Consider the following 15,571-nt stretch of genomic DNA (forward strand, 5'->3'; position numbering starts at 1 on the left):
TTGTCGGGTGTGGTAGCATACTGGTTATGATGGTGGACTAGTAATCCAGAGTCATGAGTTCAAATCCTACATGGCAGCTGGGGAATTTAAATTCAATTAATCAAATAAAATCTGGAATAAAATACTAGTATCAGTAATGGTGGCCATGAAACTACCGGATTGTTGTAAAAACCCATCTGGTTCACTAATGCCCTCTTAGGGAAGGAAACCTGCTGTCCTTACCCGGTCTGGCCTATATGTGACCCACAGCAATGTGGTTGATTCCTAATTGCGCTCTGAAATGGCCTAGCAAGCCACTCAGTTGTAAAATCTCGCTTAAAAAAAGTCATAAGAATAAAACCAGACGGACCACCAGGCACCAGACACGACAAAGACAAACCAAGCCTAGTTGACCCTGCAAAGTCCACCTCCAGAACATCTGGGGACTTGTGCCAAAATTGGGAGAGCTGTCCCACAGACGAGTCAAGCAACAGTCTGACATAGCCATACTCACAGAATCATACCTTTCAGCCAACGTCCCAGACTCTTCCATCACCATCCCTGGGTATGTCCTGTCCCACCGGCAGGACAGACCGACCAAAGGTGCAGTACAGTGATATACAGTCAGGAGGGAGTGGCCCTGGGAGTCCTCAACATTGACTCCGGACACCATGAAATCTCATGGCATCAGGTAAAACATGGGCAAGGAAACCTCCTGCTGATTACTATCTACCGCCCTCCCTCAGCTGATGAATCAGTCCTCCTCCATGTTGAACACCACTTGGAGGAAGCACTGACGGTAGCATGGGCTCTGGGTGGGGGACTTCAATAACAATCTGTAACCTCAGCCCGGCATATTCCTCACTCTACCATTACCAACAAGCCAGGGAATCAACCCTGGCTCAATGAGGAGTGCAGAAGAGCATGCCAGGACCAGCAGCAGGCGTACCTAAAAATGAGGCGCCAACCCAGTGAAGCTACAACTCAGGACTACATGCATGCTAAACAGCGGAAGCAACATGCTATAGACAGAGGTAAGCAATTCCACAACCAACGGATCAGAACAAAGCACCGCAGTCGTGAATGGTGGTGGACAATTAAACAACTAACAGGAGGAGGAGGCTCTATAAACATCCCCGTCCTCAATGATGGCGGAGTACAGAACGTGAGTGCTAAAGACCAAGGCTGAAGCGTTTGCAACCATTTTCAGCCAGAAGGGCCGAGTGGATGATCCATCTCGGCCTCCTCCCGATATCCCCACCATCACAGAAGCCAGTCTTCAGCCAATTCGATTCACTCCACTTGATATCAAGGAACAGCTGAGTGCACTGGATACAGCAAAGGCTATGATCCCCGACAACATCCCGGCTGTAGTGCTGAAGACTTGTGCTCCAGAAGTAGCTGCGCCTCTAGCCAAGCTACAACCTGGCATCTACCCGACAATGTGGAAGATTGCCCAGGTATGTCCTGTCCACAAAAAGCAGGACAAATCCAATCCGGCCAAGTACCGCACCATCAGTCTACTCTCAATCATCAACAAAGTGATGGAAGGTGTCGTCGACAATGCCATCAAGCGGCACTTACTCACCAATAACCTGCTCACCGATGCTCAGTTTGGGTTCCGCTAGGGCCACACAGCTCCAGACCTCATTACAGCCTTGATCCAAACATGGACAAAAGAGCTGAATTCCAGAGGTGAGGTGAGAGTGACTGCCCTTGACATCAAGGCAGCATTTGACAGAGTGTGGCACCAAGGAGCCCTAGTAAAATTGAAGTCAATGGGAATCAGGGGGAAAACTCTCCAGTGGCTGGAGTCATACCTAGCACAGAGGAAGATGGTAGTGGTTGTTGGAGGCCAATCACCTCAGGTCCAGGACATTGCTGCATGAGTTCCTCAGGTGCAGTGTCCTAGGCCCAACCATCTTCAGCTGCTTCATCAATGACCTTCCCTCTAGCATAAGGTCAGAAATGGGGATGTTCGCTGATGATTGCACAGTGTTCAGTTCCATTCGCGAACCCTCAAATAATGAAGCAGTCCGAGCCCGCATGCAGCAAGACCTGGACAACATCCAGGCTTGGGCTGATAAGTGACAAGTAATATTTGCACCAGACAAGTGCCAGGCAATGACCATCTCCAACAAGAGAGAGTCTAACCATCTCCACTTGACATTCAACGGCATTACTATCGCCGAATCCCCCCCATCAACATCCTGGGGGGTCACCATTGACCAGAAACTTAACTGGACCAGCTGTGGGTACAAGATTAGGTCAGAGACTGGTATTCTGTGGCGAGTGACTCACCTCCTGACTCCCCAAAGCCTTTCCACCATCTACAAGGCACAAGTCAAGAGTGTGATGAAATACTCTCCACTTGCCTGGATGAGTGCAGCTCCAACAACACTCAAGAAGCTTGACACCATCCAGGTCAAAGCAGCCCACTTGATTGGCATCCCATCCACCATCCTAAACATTCACTCCCTTCACCACCAGCGCACAGTGGCTGCAGTGTGTACCATCCACAGGATGCACTGCAGCAACTCGCCAAGGCTTCTTTTACAGCACCTCCCAAACCCACAACCTCTACCACCTAGAAGGACAAGAGCAGCAGGCACATGGGAACACCACCACCTGCACGGTCCCCTCCAAGTCACACACCATCCCGACTTGGAAATATATCGTCGTTCCTTCATCGTCGCTGGGTCAAAATCCTGGAACTCTTTTTCTAACAGCCCGTGTGGGAGAACCTTCACCACACAGACTGCAGCGGTTCAAGAAGGCGGCTCACCACCACCTTCTCAAGGGCAATTAGGGATGGGCAATAAATGCTGGCCTTGCCAGCGATGCCCACTTCCCATGAATGAATTTTTAAAAAGTAACTAATTTTGAATCAGCGATGGGGGCTCACCATAATTAACGGAAGCAAATCAACAGTAATGAAGAAAATAATGGCACTAAAGGGTGACAAATCCCCAGGACCAGATAGTTTCCATCCCAGGGTTTTAAAGGACGTAAGTGAGGGGTTGTAGTCTAAAAATTCGAGCCAGGACTTTCAGGAGTGAAGATAGGAAACACTTCTACATAGAGTAGAAATTTGGAACACTCTTCCACAAACGGCAGTTGATGCTAGCTCAGTTGTTAATTTTAAATCTGAGATTAATAGATTTTTGTTAACCAAGGATATTAAGGGATATGGGACTGAGGTGGGTGTATGGAGTTAGGTCACAGATCAGCGATGATCTCATTGAATGGTGGAACAGGCTCGATCGGCTAAATGGCCTACTCCTGTTGCTATGTTCCTCGACTAGAAATAGTTAATCTAGAGCAATATTGTAAGTTAAGCCATGACTGCAGGACAAGGTCATGGGCACAAAGTGATGATAAGTAAGTTCAGGAAACACGTCTTCACAGGGATTAATATCTGGGACTGTCTTCTGGATAATTGGAGCTCGTGCTAGTGGTTGGTTTTCTACTGGAACTATCTACTCTATCCACGTTTCCCTGCCCTTTTCTGTATCCTTTTATATTCTTCTTTTTCCCATACATCCAATTCCCCTTATAACATGATTTAATGGGGAGAAATTGTTTTTGCACCAGTAACTGGTATTGATTTTTGTGTGTATTACCCAGACCAGAAATAAAGTATCACCTAAGTGGAGCACAGATAGGACAATTAGCCGGGAAGATCACATCTGTAATGGAGCCTGTAAATTTCCTTTTCATTAATTTTAAGTGGAAGAAAAATTGTCCAGTCACAGGCACACGATTGTGCTCCGCCAGGTGATAATTTACACCCAGGTAATACAGATGAAAATTTTCCCTTGCGTATCTGCACCCGTGGCTCTGTCTGTTCCCCCAATCTGATAACAATGTTACCATTTAGAGTTTACTTCCTCACTGTTTATCCAAAAATATGCCATTTCTCATTTCTCTGCATCAGCCACCTGACTTCCCACTACTAACATGTGTATGTCTTTCTGCATTCTTCCCCACAGCTTGCAATGGCCCTAATTTGGTATCTTCAACAAATTGCAATATCATTCCTCTTGTGCCTATGAACAACTCATACATAGAAATGGAAAAAAACAAGTGGTTCTAACACACATCTCTGAGACACACAACTACCTACGTCCTACCAATCCAAAACATCTATCCACTTACCTATGTGCTGCCCCCCAGCGACATCATTCGAAAACACGACATTAGGTTCCATATGTACACTGACAACACCCAGCTCTACCTCACCACCACCTCGCTCGACCCCTCTACTGCCTCTGATTTGTCACGCTGCTTGTCCGACATCCAGTACTGGGTCAACAGAAATTTGCTCCAACTAAATATCAGGAAGACCAAAGCCATTGTCTTCGGTCCCCGCCGCAAACTCCGTTCCCTAGCCACTGACTCCATCGCTCTCCCTGTCTGAGGCTGAACCAGACTGTTCGCAGCCTTGGCATCCTATTTGACCCTGAGATAAGCTTCCGAATCCATATCCTGTCCATCACCAAGACCGCCTACTTCTACCTCTGTAACATCGCCCGTCTTTGCCCCTGCCTCAGCTCATCTGCAGCTGAAGCCCTCATCTATGTCTGTGTTACAACAACAACGACAACAACTTGCATTTATATAGCACCTTTAACGTAGTTCAACATCCCAAGGCGCGTCACAGGAGCGATTTTCAAATAAAATTTGACACCGAGCCACATAAGGAGATATTAGGACAGGTGACCAAAAGCTTTAACTTTTAACTTTTTTAATATGGTTTCCCTTTGAATATCTATGGCTAGTGGTGACTCTTGCACATCCTCATCAGGAACTCCTACAATGCCTCTTTCACCTTCCTCTACAAAACTGAGGCAAAATACTTATTTGGCTTCTGTCATTTCCTCACATTCAAGTACAAGATGGCCTCCCTAATTATTTCATTTAACAAGAGGAGATTCTACATTTTAACTGTTCTTAAATCGATGCTTTTCAGAACCCATACAGCGTCCACAGACCGTGTGTGAACGTTGGAGACTGAGCCTTCTGGAACATTATGGTGGCATTCCAGCTGATGATCAGTATATCCCCCAATGTAATCAGTTTGGGGACTTTAGCCCTTTGCAGTGCCATGGAAACAGTGGTTACTGTTGGTGTGTGGACAAAGATGGTCGAGAAATTCAAGGAACTAGAACAGAACCTGGCAGTACACCAGCATGTGAGAACTTACCTCTTTACTTTGGTTGTAAAGTGAAAGTTAAAGACCTTTTTTAAAAAGAATAATGAAGAAATGGTATCTGGTAAAAATTTTACCGTTTGCTTTCCAAAATGAGAAGTTTAAATCATCAGGGCACTTTTAGGAAGGAAGAGTTTGCATTTTATAGCGCCTTTCACGACCTCAGAACATTCCAAAGCGCTTTTAGCCAATGAAGTACTTTTTTGAATTGTAGTCACTGTTGTAATGTTTGGAAATGTGATAGCCAATTTGCGCACAGCTAGGTCCCACAAACAGCAATAAGATAAATAATCTGTTTTAGTGATGCTGGTTGAGGGATAAATGTTGGCCAGAACACCGGGATAACTCCCCTGCAGATAGTGCCATGGGATCTTTTACATCCACCTGAGGGCAAATGGGGCCTCGGTTTAACATCTCAACCGAAAAACAGTGGGGCTTGAACCCACAACCTTCTGACTCAGAGGCGAAACTGCTACAAACTGAGCCAATGCTGACACTTTTGAAAAATATGCAGTATTAAAGATAGCAACAGTAGAAAGCCATAGTTTGTATTGGTTATTCAGAATTGTTCATATTGCCTTTTGATGTAACACTGCATTATAACCATAGTATTTTTACAAACATTTAGAATTCATCCTAGAAATTTATGATTTTTTTTTCTCTTGGATTTACCAGGTATACCAACTGTTGCACCTCCCATTATACAGCCTACTACAGCGCCTGTTGTGACTGCACCACCCACGGGTACCTTCCTTTTATATGCTCAGGGACAGCACATTGGGTACCTGCCCCTGAATGGTACTCAGCTAAACAAAGAGGGAGCCAAGAGCCTGTTAGCTCTTCATGTAAAGTATCTATTTTTATAAGTTTCTCCATTGGAATTGCCCCAGATAGTTCTAGCATTCAGGAAGGGGAAAAGTGGGGTCAGGTTATTTTCTTTTTTTGGCAAGTGCAAATGGCTCAAACCATTAAATTACTCATGCATAAAAAAAGAAAAATCAGAACAAGCACTGGGACAGGGAAATTAATACAACTGTGCAAATTAGATGAATTGAAGCATAATTAGTGGCAAGTACAGCTGGTGCAAGTGAGAGGCGTAAACACACAGATGTTAACTGGTAAGTTAAAAGAAAGAAAGACTTGCATTTATATAGTGCCTTTCACCACAACAGGATGTCCCAAAGTACTTTACAACCAATTAATTACTTTTGAAGTGTAGTCACTGTTGTAATGTAGGAAGTTGCCATTCCTGTGTTACAATTTGTTGGAAGTATTTTTATCCTTTTTAATTCTTTAAGAAATTTCAGGCCCTTGGAGCCGGTGATAATCGATGGGCCCTGAAATTCCTGGGGGACTGCTGCGCCAGATGAGTGAACCCTCCCTCCCACCTTAACCCCACAACCAAAACCTTGTCCCAAATCTTGGGAACAGGATCATTTGCATAATCAAGGCAGACCACTGGTTCCGGCAGGGACAACCCAGCATCACCTGCCCCAGCTTGACCTGTTCCGCCCTCGGAAGGTGAAGCAACACGTTGCTGCATTACCCGAGGTCTCCGAGGCCCAAAGAGGAAAAAAAATGTTTTCATTCTTCAGCTACCACTGGAGTCATTCTGCTACTAGAGAAGGTAAATTACCTTATTCTAGTAAAGGTTTGGGGACTTAAAAAGGACCCAGTGGAACTCATGCCAGTTGAGACCAGGTATGAGTCCCTTTGAAGGATGTAAAGGGAGGAATTTCCCAGGGTAGCCCAGGAACTCCCCCACCCTCACCTAGACATGGGGCAGGTAGAAGATCCACCCATGACCCCCTCCCTGGCCAGAATTTAAAGGTCCAGTCTAACTGAGTCAGAATTCTAATGGAACCAGTATTGCCTCATTATTGTAGACGCCCCCCCGCCCCCCCGCAAAGGGAGAAATCAGATACATACCCCCTCCCAACATAAGGATTGTGGGGTCATGATTTGACAGTTTTGTTGAAGTAATAAATCAGTGCCAACTTGACCTGGGTTCACACAGGTCTTCTCTATGCATAGTTCATAGATAAAAGTTACTAGGAAATAAGAGGAATGGTCATGGTCTTTCTGCAATGAAGTGAAATGCTCTGTGTTCATTGCTGACATGTGCAAGCAAGCCAGAAGCAGAAAACTGAGCACAATCATTTGCATATGCAAATATGCCTTATGTAACTGTTGCCAGTTCCTTTCTATGTGATCAGGCACATTGACAACATCTGCAGAGTTTTTTTTAAACACTTAGTAAATCATTACCACATTGGAATATATAACTGGCATTAGTCATATTCTGTGAATTAACTTAACGTGTATCCATTATAGAAAATACTAATTTAAAGTATCTCAATTTATGCTGCCATTTTACATGCTAGAGTATTTTTTTTCTCTTGCAGAGTTTTAAATGTCTCCTTTGCGGTTACTTTTTAAGTTTGCCTCTCTACAATGCTCTGATAGTGTTTATTCATCTGCTATTCTGGATTAATTAATGTTTAATAGATTAGTCTCTCCTTATATTTCAATAAAGTAAACTTAACTTCAAACAGTGTTGCTAGTTAAACAGAGCTATGTAATCTCTTTCCAATAAGATAATATGTGCAAACTTGTATTAATATCTAAGGTTCTCTAGCTGTTATACTGATTTGTAAGCCTGTCTAGATTGGGTTCTCTGCTTTTTGGATTTTTCCGAATGCTAGTCTATTAGACGATTAACTGTTTTCTTCTGGCTTATTTTTCCCTTCTAAGGGTTCAATTGTTATTGGTATTGATTATGACTGCAGGGAAAAGATGGTTTACTGGACTGATGTTGCTGGCCGAACTATTAATCGAGTTAGTTTGGAACCTGGTGTTGAGCCAGAAATTCTTATTAATTCGGGTGAGTTCTCATTCATTTGGGTCATGAAAACTAATATAAAAGCATAATAGTTAACCAACAAAAATCATGAACATAAGCAGAAAATGTTGTAAACTTTTTTTAAAAAATACTTTTGTATAGTTATGATTTCTTTTTAAATAGACTAATAAAGAAATGTTAGCAGCCCTCACTGCATTCTTCTTGAGGAGTGGAGCATGGGCAGGCGGGTGGAAGCGGGGTGCTAAATGCTGTTCAACTTTTTGGTCATGCCTTCCTTGCCACATTGTTATTTGTGCCAGTGTTTGTTACAATACATATCAAAATGGCCATTAATATTTTACATTGATCACAGGCTCATTTAATGCAACTCCAGCATGCACAAATACGTACAGAAAATAGAGTGCTGGCATCTTTACAGCTGGGACACACTTCATTAGATAACTTTAAGTTCTAAGATGTTTCCCATCGAAAATAGCTGACACACAAGTTGCAGCTACACAGGCCAATTACCATACCTACTAAATTGTAGGGTGGATACTGAATAACTTATACCTCCTCTTTGTACTTCTGCTTCTACTTTAGGACTGACTAGTCCTGAAGGACTAACCATAGACTATGTCCGCAGAAACATGTTTTGGACTGACAGTGGATCGGATAAAATAGAAGTTGCCAAAGTGGATGGATCTCAACGGCGAGTTCTTGTTGATACTGATCTGGTAAATCCCAGAGCAATAGTAGTGGACTCTCTTAGTGGGTAGGTTTCATACAGAGCTGTCAAAATGTTAGTTTTTTTTAAAAAAAGTCTTATTTTAGCTCTTCCATTTTGAGATTTTCAGAAGAAAATAATTTAAAAATATCAAGTGTTTTCTTTCCAATTAGGGACACGTACACAGCCTACGTAGGCAGCATAATTATAGCTTTTACAAGTTGTCAAGCAAACAGCAGGATTTTTCCAAAATGTTAACATATGACAGCAATCCAAATTACATGATATGGCATCATGTTGCACAGATGTTGGTACCACATTATATTATAGATCTAAAATACTTCCACTGTTCTTAGGATGGAGAAAATTTCTATTGCAGTAAATTGATCTGGGTAGAATACCTCAATGATTACTAGCAAAGTTCCAATAGAATTAAACAAAGTCTGGGGCAAGCAAATGTTTCCTTTTAAGATGGCCTCAAAAAGATAATGGCCTGTTTTGTAAATGCTAAATGACAGGCTCCCACTGCCCTTAGATTAGATACTCGAACTTGTTTGTATTAATTCTCACGCTCTTCTGGTTTCCCTCCAGCAACCTTTACTGGACAGACTGGAATCGTGAAGCTCCTAAAATTGAGACTTCTCATGTAGATGGAACTAACAGAAGGGTGTTGGTTAAAAATGACATTGGATTGCCCAATGGGTTGACTTTTGACCCATTTTCCTCACAACTGTGTTGGGCTGATGCCGGTATGTTTCATAGGCTAAGCAGGTTTTATTTTTAAAGGAAACCTGTTAAAAGGATCAAATTAGTTGGTGTTAAAGCTAATTTTAAAACATGACTGTAGGTCATGAAGAATAAAACAAAATTGAGGAATTTCACTTTTGAAATTTGCTATTGAATACTAACTACCTTTCTTATTACTTGATTTCATTGGTGATTGGGATGAAAAGGAACCAAAGACCTGGAGTGCATATTTCCAGATGGTACAGGAAGGCATGTGGTGCAGAATGGTCTAAATTATCCCTTTAGTGTTGCTGCCTACTCAAACCACTTCTACTACACAGACTGGAGAAGGTAGGAACTGTTAATTTAAATGTAAGTATATCTGAAACGCTGCATATACTCTATTAATGGACATTTGTAAAAACCAAAGGGGGAACTTTTTTAAACAAGATTAATTGAATATACGTATTATGGACCAATCCTGGTTATCAGTACTCAACTGTTAATTTCTCAGCAGACCTGCAGTAATATGTGGGCCTTCTTGAGCCGCTGCAGACCAGGTATTGAAGTTGCTCCCATAATGATGTAGGGTGATGACTTCCAGGATTTTGATCCAACGGCAATGAAGGAGTGATGATATATGTCCAAGTCAGGATGTGACTTGGAGGGCAACTGGGTGGTGATGTTCCCATGAACCATCTGCCTTTATCCTTCTAGATCAAGGGTCTCAAACATACAGCCCGCGATAGTTTAATCCAGTGTCCTGCGCTTAGTATTGCCCTGTACCCCAAAATGGGACATAAATCTCAGCGCTGCTTCTCATAACCCGGGAGAACAGCACCTTAAGGACCACTGTTTACGCTGCTGTAGGACAGCCAAAGTCTTGGCAAGTTGTTGCAGTGCATTCTGTAAGTAGCACACACTGCAGCCACAGTATGCTAGTGGTTGAGGGAGTGGATGTATAGACAACTGGATGAATTGTTAATCAAATGGACTTCTTTGGGGTGGACAGGATTGAGCTTCTTGAGTGTTATTGCAGCTGCACTCATACATGCAAGTGGACCATTATGCCTGATGTGTGCCTTGTAGGGCGAAGAGGCTTTAGGGATTCAAGTAAGCCACTTGCCACAGAATACCCAGCCTCTGAGCTGCTCTCGTAGCCACAGCATTTATATCGCTGGATTAATTGAGTTTCTGGTGAATAGTGGACCCCCCCAAAGACGTTGATGATGGCAGATTTTGCAATGCTAATGCTATTGGATGTCAATGGGAGGTGTTTAGGCTCGCTCTTGTTGGAGATGGTTATTGAGTTGAATTTGTATGGCACAAATGTTCCTTATCACATCAGCCCAAGCCTGGATGTTGTCTAGGTCTGGCTGCATGTGGGAATGGACTGCTTGATTACAAGGAATTGCAAATGGAGCTGAACACCATGCAATCATCAGTGAACAGCCCCACTTCTGACCTTATGATGGAGGGAAGGCTATTGACAAAGCAACATTAGGACAGGACATACCCATAGATGATAATGGAGGAGTCTGAGACATCGGCTGATAAGCAATAGGCTGACAGGTATGATTTTGTGAGTTTGATTAACTAGTCTGTAGGACAGCTCTCCCAAGTTTGGCACTAGTCCACTTTGCAAGGTTGAGTGGGCAAAGGTTAACTTATTTATAACTTATTAAACCACTTGATTAGATCAGTGTCTTGAGACCACTCACTAGTATCCACTAACCTATATTTAATTCTTTTTCCCAGCTGCTCCACACTTGGATTTTGCAGTTCTGATCGTGTTCACATTACTTCAATTTCTTGCTTTTCAGAGATGGAATTATAGTTGTAACTAAAGATGGCAATCAGCTTAATGATGAGTACCTACCCGATCAGCGATCACATCTGTACGGAATAACTGTGGCTTATCCTCGTTGTCCACATGGTATGGAGGATAAAGAATTGAAAGTCTCTTGTAGGAAAATAGCAATTCTAAGTTGAACAGAATTGTATGTTTTGTAATTGTATTGCTCCCCCTCCCCAAAGCAGTGTGTTCTAAAAGCAATTCCAAAAGGTCTAATGTAAAGTCGCAGCCATATTCTATTTGTACTACTACTTCCTGTTTAAAGCGTTTCTGGTGCAATCATCAACATATTGTAGCCTCCTTTACTTAAGATTCCAGAATTTTAAACAAAAATAATTAAAACTTAAGTTTAAAAAAAGTATTACAGGGCTACTCTGAGCTTTTTCTACTAGCAGTCACCATTTGAGTTAGAACTAAAATGCTTACCTAACATCAGTGATGACGACAATACTCCTTTCACTTAAAATATTGGTGATCGAAAAGTCCTACTTTCATTCTCCCCTCATCCTTTCGCATCCATTTGAGCAATTACGTTAAAGAAAAGGGTACAGGCTTTTAGGCAAGTCCTTCCTACAGTTTTGACTCATAGATCCTATACCAATATACTGTTCAGAAATCTGTTGCAAACTTATGGTTTGATATTACAGCAGTGCCTTTTCATTAATTGCTATCTACCTATATCATTCAGGATTGAGAGTAACGGGTTCCATGACCTATATAGGCAGATTAATAGGTTATTTGATTATTCCCTTATTCTGATCTTCAATGGTATGTAGAAATTGTTTCATATCATTTTGACTTAGCACCTCAAGTTTTCCTAAGTCCCCCACCCCACTTCATTTTCTTCCTTGGCCAAGTGGTTGACCTGTTCTCAAGTCAATGCCACTATTCAGAGATTTCAAAATAGAGTTCTCAAAGCTGTATCTTAGAGCTCTAGTCAGTTGGTAGAACTCAGGAGTCAAAAAAATGGGGAACTATGAATTATTAATCCAAATAATCAATTCTTGCCACATTATTGCAGAATATAGACTTGATAATTAACAATGTAATTCTTAGCGGGGAGAAAAAAACTAAAAATGGTAGCAAACAGCTACAATTGTTAAAATTCAGTAATAGTCCATTTAAAGTAGTGGTATGTACAGTGTGTGCATTTCTAACAGAGGTCTATCAGTTACACAGCTTATTTTTCTTTCCTTTCTGGCAGGGAGAAAATAATGACTGCTGGTAATGACAACTATATTTCAGCCTACTACATCTGGAGGAAAAGGAAGTCTCTATTTGGAGCACAGTGCTGCAGACAGATTGGTGTCAACTCCCCCCCACCCCTGCCCTGACCCCCTCCCCCACCCTGACCCCCTCCCCCACCACTAATTTAGTAGGAAGCTAAACTGAAAATGTGTTACATAGCAACTACTTTTTTGTAAGAGTTTTCATACCTCATTACTTAAGAAAAAACACTACTATGCTGACTTCTAATTGAATGGTATGAATACCACCCTACCTAGCCTCTCTAATTTTGAAATTTAATTTTAAGAACACAAGCTTAAAGCAGTAGTTCTGTGTAGGATACATGACAGAAGTACGTGATGCAGTGTAGCTATAAGCAAAACCAGCAAACTATATAATACAGCACTTCAGAGGTGGTTTAAAGGAAGGCAGTAACTTTTTTCTAAAGCTTATAAAAAAAAACCAGAACTTTTCAATTTCCTTTCCCATTATCCAGAATTTACTACAAATCTATTTCGGTATTATTCTTAGCTTCAAATAACTCTCCAAGCAAATATACCTTTCAGAAGTTCTACATGCTGAATCTGCACCTTAAACTTAGTTTCCAAGATTTAGTAATCCCCTTGAGTTACTGATTTTGTCATATGATAATTATGTTACCTTAGTGGAGGTCCATACAATACATGGACCTACCAGATGTATGAATGTTCCATAGCTTGACAATATCAAAGCATATAATCAATTCCTGTTTAGAGCAAATACTTCTTAGCCAAAACTGCTTTAACCACAATTAATATTACAAATTGAGCCAAAGCTTGGTACATTAGAGGATTTAATCTGGGACAAACTATAGTATTACCAGTTTTATTTAATTGTGACATGCCTATGTATCACTCAATGTCTTATGAATAGCCTGCCATATTCTGAGGTACAATACTATAATCACTAATGCTACAGACTAAAAGACAAAAAGCTAGACAGTCATGTTAGACCACTGCAGGCAATGAGTAATAATCTTAAAAAAAAATCCAGGTACAATATGATTTACTATAAGTTATCAAACACCATGGTATTAAAAATGGCCAAACTACTTTGTAAATTTAAAGGCTTCTATGATTCAAATTTAAGAAATAACTTCACATCATGAATATTGTAAATATTTACAGCAAAAACATGCCCAATTCTTAAAATTGGCTTCAATCGTCAAAGGGTTGAAAAGAACTGCACTGAAACTCTGCAGAATGTTCCTGATCTTTATGGCCGACTCAGACACTGAGAATGCATTTACACACTAAATCACTATGGAACTATTATATTTCCTAAAAGTTTTAGTTTTTAAATTGGCCTATTTAATAAATGAAGCAACAGATCTTTCGAAGTAGTTAACTGGTTCAGTGTTGGCATTGCCAAAAATGTCACTGGTTTTGCATCATGTAGATCTATTCAATATTGTTCTGATGCAGTATTCTACTAGATGTTAATGAATTACATAAAAGGTACCCAGCAACTCTGGAGACGAATTAGTTATAGTGATATTATAACTGACTATAGTAGCTGAGACACTTCTCTGCAGTTCTTAACCCTTAAGAACACAGTTTGCATACTAGACTTTTGACCAGTAGCATTTTCAACTTGTACTTCCCAAAGGATCTGGGCAGGAGAAGCAGACAGAGAGAGACAGACAGAGGAAAAATGTTTTCCCATCATTAAGGTACAGAAGGCTCATAATTGAGTTAAGAGCTTATCAAAATATTCTGATAGGTATCCAATTTATCTTTTATCTTAGATTGGCAGGAGTAAGGGCAGAAGAGAAAATACTTGTTTTTAATATTCATATTTAAAATTTTCAATAATGCTGAATGAGTAATCATTCACAAATCATTAAAAACATCATAGTAGAAAAAAGGGTGAAAGAAACAAAATCAGTATCTTAAAAAAACACAAAGCTCAGTTTAATCCAGGTATTCAGAACTTTGTGGAACTGATTATCTGAAGACCTAAATGGCAATTCAAAATACTATGTAGAATACAAAATTATCACGTAAAAGGTATTCTACAGAGTAATCACATAATATAAATGTTATGAAGGAATATATCTGTTCGCTTGATCTCAGTGGCTCTTTAGATACCATAGTCATGCTTTAAAAATGCTAGTTATAGCCTGGCAGTAGACATTGTGTGCAAAATCTGAGTGTGATGGGCACTAATGATTCATATCACACAAAGGACAGTTACACAAAATGTTTGTTCCCAGTCTAACTCCAACTAATATTTTTGAAGCATCACAAACAATTGTAGAGTGACAAAAACTGATAGCATGCAGTATTTCCTATGTCAGGATAATGTGCCACCTTCCTCTTTAAGCAGTTGAACAAATACTAGTATGACAGCAGACAGATTGATTGGAAAAACAATTCGAATCTTTCAATCAGTCCATCAATTCACACTCAGTGCAAATATTGCTAGTCTATCATACCTTCAAAACAGCAGGGTTTCCTTTTTAAAAACAATCCTGTTTTTGTTTCTAAACTGCTTCTCCAACTAGGGACAGTAGCACCAAACCCATCTCCATAACAGAATCTTCAATGGGCTCAATGTGGCATTCTCTACTGGTATCATAGAAAATAGTATAAATTATTCAGCTTTTCTAATTATACCATTCATTGAAAAAAATTAAGTAATTATGTTGACCCGCACAAGTTCTCAGATGGTTTATGTATAGATAAACATTTGACTAACTGAAACTGCTCTCTGAATTACTTGTTTTGTATTTCTACCCCTTCATTTTAGAAGACACATTGTGATGATGATCCATGCAAGTTTTTTTCTTGCAAGGCATATACTATAATTTTGACACAACCTGAACAGTTTAATTTTATACTTTTGCTATCTATTTCCTATTGTAAAACATATACAACACTTGGAATGTGTGTAACTAGACAATACTCTTGTAACCACACTGTTGTACTTTGTTGCAATTTAATAATAAACTCTGAAAACAAA

The 15,571-nt window shown here is 40.7% G+C and overlaps 1 protein-coding gene across 1 annotated transcript in view; it reads left to right on the top strand.

Annotated features, from left to right (window-relative positions):
* Positions 1-15,571, top strand: part of nid2a (nidogen 2a (osteonidogen)) — a 102,817-nt gene extending 87,246 nt beyond the window's left edge. The window contains exons 22-29 of the mRNA XM_067991629.1: positions 4,952-5,173; positions 5,867-6,036; positions 7,946-8,075; positions 8,637-8,808; positions 9,352-9,509; positions 9,714-9,837; positions 11,310-11,422; positions 12,546-15,571. Of these exons, the coding sequence (XP_067847730.1) occupies positions 4,952-5,173; positions 5,867-6,036; positions 7,946-8,075; positions 8,637-8,808; positions 9,352-9,509; positions 9,714-9,837; positions 11,310-11,422; positions 12,546-12,556 (1,100 nt within the window). The 3' untranslated portion in view covers positions 12,557-15,571. The remainder of the gene's footprint in view (positions 1-4,951; positions 5,174-5,866; positions 6,037-7,945; positions 8,076-8,636; positions 8,809-9,351; positions 9,510-9,713; positions 9,838-11,309; positions 11,423-12,545) is intronic.

This window comes from Heptranchias perlo, chromosome 10 (genome assembly GCF_035084215.1).
Source record: "Heptranchias perlo isolate sHepPer1 chromosome 10, sHepPer1.hap1, whole genome shotgun sequence".
In the NCBI taxonomy this organism is placed as follows: Eukaryota; Metazoa; Chordata; class Chondrichthyes; order Hexanchiformes; family Hexanchidae; genus Heptranchias; species Heptranchias perlo.